This window comes from Cibotium barometz, chromosome 26 (assembly GCF_041138505.1).
Source record: "Cibotium barometz isolate CiBa-2024 chromosome 26, ASM4113850v1, whole genome shotgun sequence".
NCBI classification, from domain to species: domain Eukaryota; kingdom Viridiplantae; phylum Streptophyta; class Polypodiopsida; order Cyatheales; family Cibotiaceae; genus Cibotium; species Cibotium barometz.
The window spans coordinates 40100971-40108900 of NC_141071.1; the positions used below are offsets into that span (position 1 = coordinate 40100971).

Sequence of the window (7930 nt, forward strand, 5' to 3'; positions counted from 1 at the left end):
CTTTTGCCTTGTCGTTGACAGAGGCAGAGTACCGGGCTGCTTGTGATGCTGCTTGTGAGGTGGTGAGGTTGCAGAGGTTGCATTGCAGGATTGGGCTTCCACAGGAGGAACCCATGGTCATCCAGAGGCACTTTGTTCGTGAACAGATCGTTGCTGATGACATCTTGCTAGAGTTCTGTTTGACGGAGGACAATACGGTGGATCTCTTGACGAAGTCGCTATCTCAGGATTTGCTCTCAGGCGGCACCCCAGCTCCCTGTGGTTGGTTTCACAGCCAAGAGCTGAGAGGGGGTGTTAGAAGTCATCTCCTGTCTTTATGTTGACACCAGGGCCTTTGTTGTGGGTGTGCCCGCCCTTGTAGGTGTTTTCTCATTTTTCCTCACTCCCCGTATTTTTTCCCTATTTTTCTGTGGCTTGGGTGGTAGCCCTGTGGTGGAAGGAGGACCTCTGAAGCTGGCCGACTGCATTTAGACATGTTGGTGCTGGCTGTTTGTGGTGCTTCAGGTCCACGACCTCCCACATGAGCTGGCCGACACCCCTGCTGCTGGCCGACTGGTGATAATGGCTGGTCGTGGAGGTTCAGGCCCTGTCGGCTGCCCTACAGCAGGCCGACTGCTGTATGGGGGCCATATAAAATGGCCCCACAGCCCTTGCCACATATTGTATCATTACGGGATCTTCTTTGTGTATATAGAGCAGAGTTACACGCCTCTATCTCTCTCTCTCTCTTGTGCTGTTGTTTTCTGCATTGCGTTTGCTCATGTTCCCAGATCTGGTCATCATCTGCGCTGCGTATTTTGACAAAACCACCACCCCCTCCCCCTCCCCCCTCCCCTCCTCCCTCCCTCGCTTCCTCTCTTCTTTCCCAACGAATGTGAAATGCCTCAGTAAACGTTCTAAAAGCATAAATTTCAAGAAAACGTGCTATTGTGGCATGAAATGGTTTGTGGGATATTGTGCAAGAATCAGATGCTACAGTGCTCTGATCCTGACCTAGTTTCATATTTTGGTGCAATCACTTCTGCAGCTTCTCAGTGCCTACTGCTCATGCAAGTGGCTGCAGGAGATTTTTAAAAGCAAGGTTAATTGAACAAGATTATAAACTTAAGAAACTAAGTGTATTAAGCTGATCAGAGAAGAATTAAAGGTGATTTTTCTTAAGCATTCTTATATACACCTCACCCCATGTAGAACATAGAGGAGTCTCAAACCCACAGCCTCTAAGGCTGACTTCTCAGATCAAGAGTAGGTTTACTTTCATGTAAAACCTTCCAATCATCTAACTATATGTGGTTGTTCTTTCAAGCAGCTTTAAGAGCACAACTATGAGCATATCAGCATATCATTTACAAGGCAAACAATAGGTGCAAAGTTTCATGCTTCATCATGTGGATGAACCACAAGGGATGCCCATCTAAAGAACTCTTATAATGATAACAAAGCCAGCCAGCGCAAATTTTCACTGACAATAAATCTACAAGAGCTTCAGCAACATTCACTACAAGTTAGCAGCAACAACTTCCATAAAATGGTTATCCTCTCCCTTGCAGCTTGCAAGGCTAGGAGTCAGCTAGTTAAGAACATTATTCAGTTGATAAATGTTATCATGTATGCTAATGAAGGTTCAGCACAATCATAAAACAAGTTCAAGGACAAAAGCTAAATGATAACCCATAAACCTGTGAGAACTGCGCAGCTTCATGGGCAATTGACAAGAGATGAATGAAACCAATGTGCATTGTGCTTTGTTAAAACTGCCCACTTTGGTGAAGTGGTAAATGTATGTACAAAATGCTGTAAGAGAAACCTTCTGTATGATCTCTTACAAAGAATTAAGATTTTCACCCATCAAAGCAGCAAACCAATGGCTGTACCCTTTTCTGGGCATAGACCATTGAGTAAACTCTGTATGTAAAAGGGTCGTTAGGGTGATAAAGAACTCTTGTAATGATAACAAAGCCAGCCAGCGCAAATTTTCACTGACAATAAATCTACAAGGGCTTCAGCAACATTCACTACAAGTTAGCAGCAACAACTTCCATAAAATGGTTATCCTCTCCCTTGCAGCTTGCAAGGCTAGGAGTCAGCTAGTTAAGTACATTATTCAGTTGATAAATGTTGTCATGTATGCTAATGAAGGTTCAGCACAATCATAAAACAAGTTCAAGGACAAAAGCTAAATGATAACCCGTAAACCTGTGAGAACTGCTCAGCCTCATGGGCAATTGACAAGAGATGAATGAAACCAATGTGCATTGTGCCTTGTTAAAACTGCCCACTTTGGTGAAGTGGTAAATGTATGTACAAAATGCTGTAAGAGAAACCTTCTGTATGATCTCTTACAAAGAATTAAGATTTTCACCCATCAAAGCAGCAAACCAATGGCTGTACCCTTTTCTGGGCATAGACCATTGAGTAAACTCTGTATGTAAAAGGGTCGTTAGGGTGATAAACAGATGACAAGTCCTTGGGTTCAAAAGAGTTCTCTTCGGGGCTTTCAAAACAGGCCTTTGCTGCAAAATGAGGGAGCCTGATTTGAAGGAGTAATCTTTTCTAATGAGGAGATGCATGCAGTATAGGAAAGCAAGACCCTTTGAGTTGGGTATGAACACTTTCTTCTGACTTGCCACAGTCTTGTTGCAGCTCTTCTGAAGGGGCTTGTGCCGGCAAAAGCACCGTGCAGACTCCATTATCTGCGTTACCACAGCCTCTTACAGTAGCCATCTGCTGTCATTGGCTGCCTCTTAGCTGCAATAAGGTCTTCAAAAGCATCCACTAGTTGGCCTGCCAAGCTTGCTGGATCGTCTTGAAGAGTATCAATAAAAACACTTACCACTCTCTTCTCATGTTCAGTTGCCCTAAGGGTATACCATGTCAAGAATTTCATACGAAACTCCTCTTTAAGATGACCTTCACACTCCAGCCAACGAATTACCTTCACAGAAAATTCATAGTTATTGAAATCAGCTACACCCCTACAGTCTATGCCACCTTCCATGTGCTCATGTGCTCCTTGAACTATCCCCATGCCTACCTGTGTACTCATTCTGATACCTTTGTCTTCGCCGTGAACTTGCATGACCCAACTTTGAGAAGGATGATCACATTCCACAACCTCAGTTGTTGAAGCTTTTCCCATTGAAGGGCAGTTCACACTGGTACTGTGTAAACATCCCACTGTGTCAAGAAGAAACACCTGTTTGTTCCCATTTTCCAGCTCCGAGCTGCAGGGATGACTTACTCTTGGAGGCTCTTCATCCCGACTTTCCAGGTATACACAAGGACTCTTTCTCATGCTCACATTGCCCTTTGCCGTATGGGCTATCTCAAACTTGAAAGGACTTGGCCCATCTGTAGGGTGAAGGTTTCTGTCTTGATGCACCCCAAAAGTGTTGGAACATGCAAGCTGTTTTCCTCCCCAATCGAGGCTTGAGATAGCATGTGTCTTTGCATATGAAGGGGAGGTTACACAGTCAAAACTCTCAGCATCTTTCTTCTGCTCCGTTGGTGTAGTTGGAAATGCCAAGCTCACATTGCACACCTGCTCGTGCTGGTCTACCAGAACATCCTTGCAATCCTGAAACTTAAACCCACCCTTGAGCTCATCCATGTTGTAGTTCAAATCAAACACTTCATTTATGCATCTAGAAGTTCCCTCCCCTACTTTCCTTGCATTGATGAGGACTACATCTAATGAGGAATAGACATTCACTCGTGATTCTATTTCTTCTACCCCTTTAGTGGAACATCCAGCTTCACACTCTGCTAAATCACCGTCCATTGAAAAGGGAACCACTTTGAAAGTATATTCTGTAAGAGGATGCAAGTTCGAAACCACAAACTTCTCCTTGGAGCTAGAGATAATGCATGTCGGAGTGCATGCATAGCTGGGTTCACTTGCTCTGCGATGCCACAGTTTATAACCGAGCAACTTTGGCGTCATATTGAAGGTGTCATCATTCACAGCGACAACTATTGAAGATGAGCTTACATCTTCGAAGTACATGACACAAGGTGCCAGGTTATGTCCTGCTACCAAAACCCCAAACTGTTGAGGCAAAAACCAAAGGCTACGGTATGCAACTTATTATAATCAACTTGTTAGGCATGGCCAATACAAATACCTGCATGTTTGGTGTCTTTTATGCTATCCCAACTCGGGGTGTCCACCTTTTCTAGGGCCAAGCTCATCAGCTTTTGCACTTCCACATTGCATGAAAGCCTGTTCACAATGCACCGTGCCAGCTTCGCTGCACCTGCTGCCAATTGACCCACTTCTACTTCCAATTTCCTGACAGCCTCGTCTATGAGACTGTGAGCATCTTTATGCCATTTGGTCCCTTTCAGTAGTCTATGACTTAAGAGGAGGCGATATTGAAGTGTATCCACTCTCTGAGCATCTTTTGCAACTAGAAGTTGTTTCTTCCAGCAACTGCACGGTTTTAGTACACAAACTTTAAGGAAGCAACACAGAGTTACGAGGGTTACTAATTCAAAGCCATTAAAAATTCTTGAATGCTGCTTCAGAACTTCCAACAATGACAAGCTAGAAATGCAACCTAAACTGTAAATTTGAAACTTCTACAAAGTCGGCAACATAAAGTGCTTTGAAGCCTCAACAATATATGGAACTAGATATGTTGGATGAAGGACAACCAACAGAGATCTATATAATGACCAGCTACAAATGCTGCACAAGCCAGGCACTTAACTGAACATGCTAGATAAATTGTTCTGGAGCTTCAAAAAAAAAAAAAAAAAAACAAGGTATACAAGTCATCCACATTGCCAACATAGTATTAGGGGTTATAGCTCTCAAGCTAATGAGCCAGGTTTTACTCATCCACACTACTGCACCATGCAACTTGTACACAGATAGTAAGTCAAATAATCAACATGATATGCATGCAGTTTAAAATACTGCAAAATAACTCTCTCTCTCTCTCTCTCTCTCTCTCTCTCTCTCTCTCACACACACACACACACACACACACACACATTTATAAAAAAACAAACAAATAAACAAATCAACCACATCACACATCAAAACATCTTGTAGGTAGGAGAATGTACCCAATCAAAGGTGTGATTGTGCCACAAGACTGGCAAAAATAACTTCCATCGAGGAGGGGAGTACTCCCATTAGTCATCACCACTCCAGCAACAAGATGTTTCAAAGCACATTCTATGTGACAAGAAAGCCCACAACCACCAGTCTCGGTGTTGCAAGAGATCCAAAGGCTGTTATCCTTGTTGTCATCAAAAAGCTTGCAAATGCAGCAAGAGCAGTGACTACAGAAGGAAGCTCCTGAAGAAAGCTGGGCCTTACATGCTACATTCCTGCACACTGTGCTGCAATGCAGATCAAATATCTTCTCATGCTGCTGTGGATTGTGTAGAGGGGAGGAGTTTTCTATTTCATGCTTTCTGGTCCCATTCAGTAGCTTCTTGTCTGTAAGGGCGTAGTTTCCTATCGTGGGCAGTGAACTCTCAAGATTCTTCATCCCATTTTGTTGCTGTGTGACTAAATGGGCGAAGTTTCCTGTTGTGGACAGTGAAGGCTCAAGCTTCTTCATTTCATTCTGTTGCCGTTTGTCTATAAGGGCGAAGTTTCCCATGGTGGGCAGTGGCGTCTCAAGCGTCTTCATCTCCTTCTGTTTCTGTTTATCTAAGTAGGTGGTTTTCTCAGATGTGGGCAGAGCAGCTCCAGGCTGCTGTTCTATAAGGGCAGTTTTCTCCTTTATGGGCACTGGAGATCCAGAACTCTCTTTCCGCTGGTGATCACCTATGTGGCCACATTTTTCAAGTGTGGGTAATGAGCTATCACATGTGGGCGGAACACGAGAAGGTTTATAGCCCTTTCTTTGTCTCTTGGAAGTGGTGAAGACAGAGCCCTGATGGAGGGTTGAAGGAGTTTCCTGTGCTTCAGAACCTGCTAAAAGCCTGAGAAAGGGATCTGCTGCCATATTGCTCTTGCTGGAGATCCCAGCTTTCTTTGTCTCCACACACAGAAATTGCAGAACATCTTGCCCTGACCAATGTTCGTGCAGGCCTTCATCGCCTCCATCTCCTGCAAGCCCATTCCAAGCTAATTGCTGCATGCTCTCAGATAACCCCTTCATCAAGGCGCTCTTAACCTGCTATGTTGAGAAGACCAAGTTTAATAGTACAAAACAGTAACAAAGCCCAAGTCAGTATTAAGAAAAAACCACAACCCAAATTAACATTAAGAACAACCTAGATTAGTGTTAATCAAAGTCCGTCTGCGCAATTCATGAAATTCAACGCAGGAATCGGCTCTTACATGACAAAATGTCAGTAAATCGCGTGCATAGAAACGTCTTTCCTCTGAGGGAAGCCGCAAAAGCAAATGCAGGGTGTTTGGCTCATGGGTTGTGCAGATCAAGCCATATGCTGCCAACCCACAAGCCCAAATGTTTGCAAAAGCGCCGATTTCTGTCACAGAAGCTGTGATCTTCTGCTAGGAGGCGTTCTAGCTAAGGCTAGATAAGCTAAATCTCTTTGGAGACTGTAGTGCATGCTATTTTTGGCATTGACTTGCTGCACATTTGCCCCCTTCGAGGCCCTGTCATCTTCTACCCACCTCTTTTTTTCCTCCAAAATTGCTAACAGCAACTTCACAACAAAACAATTTGGCAGGGCTTTTGAATGATTTACTGCTGGCTCCTCCTCTGTGCTAAGCTCTAAACCATGTGAATGGGTTGGTTTTTTGGGGAAGAACCCAGCACACCCACAAAAGAGAAAAGCTTCCAACTGCAATGCAAGGCATCATGGTGTTCTTTGCATGCCTTTGCTAAGCTGGCCGAAAGGGCACATTCCCACCAGCACAAACTTTTACTTCACATATTCTACCCTGCCCAAGACGAAAGAGAAAAACAAACACAAACACACAAAACCAATGCCCATCTAAAACCCTCACTTATATATTAAATATTCTCCCAATAAAAAAACCCTCCCATCCCAAAAGCACCCCCATTGCCTTTATTTTCAAGGACAAAAATTATAATCTTAGTTATAACCCCAGCATTTATCTAATTTTTAGTGATAAATCCCCATTACTTTTGAGCACCACCTTTATTTTGATTGGTTGGAGAAAACATTTTTTTGAGCTCTACCCCCCAAAACCACCTTTTAAAAAAAAGAGGGTAGAGAATCTAGATTCTAAACAAAACTGGCAATTTGGAGGCTTTCGTCCTCCTATTCCACTCCTAAGGTATTCAAAGTGCTCGTCTATCATTCATCTTTACTTCCCATTGTGCATGCAACCTCCGCCCTCCATCTCACATGAATGTGTTGATGCCCTTACTACCCATCTCACCAAGCACTTCTATGTCACACATGTCAACGCGCCCATGTATGTTCTTGGTGCCCCTAAGCTTGATGGATCTACTACCCACATGACACTAAACTTGTGTTTTTACTGTCTTTTCATCCTATTCTTACCTACCATGGAGCACCAACCTTCTTCGTCATGCTAGTTTCCTACAACTTTGAATATGCATTTGTTACATTATCACTAGTCTTATGGAAGAAAAGCCATTTTGTGGCTATTAGAGACTTTTGGAGGAAATTATTTAGAAAATTATTATGTCTTTGATTATAGGGTTTCAAAGAGATTCTTTTGAGGTAAATATTCTCAACACAAGATAGTAGTTGAAAACACTATGGTTTGATAACAAAAACCCAAACTAAAGTATAATTCTCTATGGTTGACATTAAGGCTCTTTTTTAAAAAAACAACTCTAATTTGTTTAGTTTTTCTTCAAAAACATCAAATTTTTTAAGCATGCTACAATATAGTACGAATATGTCTTGCTCCACCTCATTCAACACCTCTGCCAAGAGCTCACATTTTTCTTGAGATGGTGGTGTCGATGCTATCCATTTTGGGCAACCTAGGATTGCCCGG

The 7930-nt window shown here is 43.1% G+C and overlaps 1 protein-coding gene across 2 annotated transcripts; it reads right to left on the minus strand.

The window, feature by feature from the left end:
• Positions 1–2241: 2241 nt before the first annotated feature.
• On the minus strand, positions 2242–6788 carry LOC147623961 (VIN3-like protein 1). Of its 2 annotated transcripts, XM_086820621.1 has the most exons (4): positions 6305–6788; positions 5074–6137; positions 4125–4432; positions 2242–4029 (listed from the first exon to the last, which is right to left on the minus strand). In XM_086820621.1, exons 2-4 carry the CDS (start codon positions 6120–6122, stop codon positions 2699–2701), a joined length of 2688 nt encoding a protein of 895 aa, XP_086676747.1. In that variant the 5' UTR covers positions 6123–6137; positions 6305–6788; the 3' UTR covers positions 2242–2698. The 2 variants fall into 2 exon arrangements, with proteins under 2 accessions (XP_086676747.1, XP_086676748.1); XM_086820622.1 differs by lacking the exon at positions 6305–6788 and having other exon boundaries at positions 5074–6237.
• Positions 6789–7930: the final 1142 nt, after the last annotated feature.

Excerpts from the sequence above, each read along its gene's own strand:
- LOC147623961 (XM_086820621.1), bottom strand. The coding sequence starts at position 6,122 with ATGAAGGGGTTATCTGAGAGCATGCAGCAATTAGCTTGGAATGGGCTT. Across the intron at positions 4,433-5,073 it reads ACAATCACACCTTTGATTGG|TTGCTGGAAGAAACAACTTC; the intron begins GTACATTCTCCT and ends AAAACCGTGCAG. Across the intron at positions 4,030-4,124 it reads AAAAGACACCAAACATGCAG|GACATAACCTGGCACCTTGT; the intron begins GTATTTGTATTG and ends TTTTGGTAGCAG.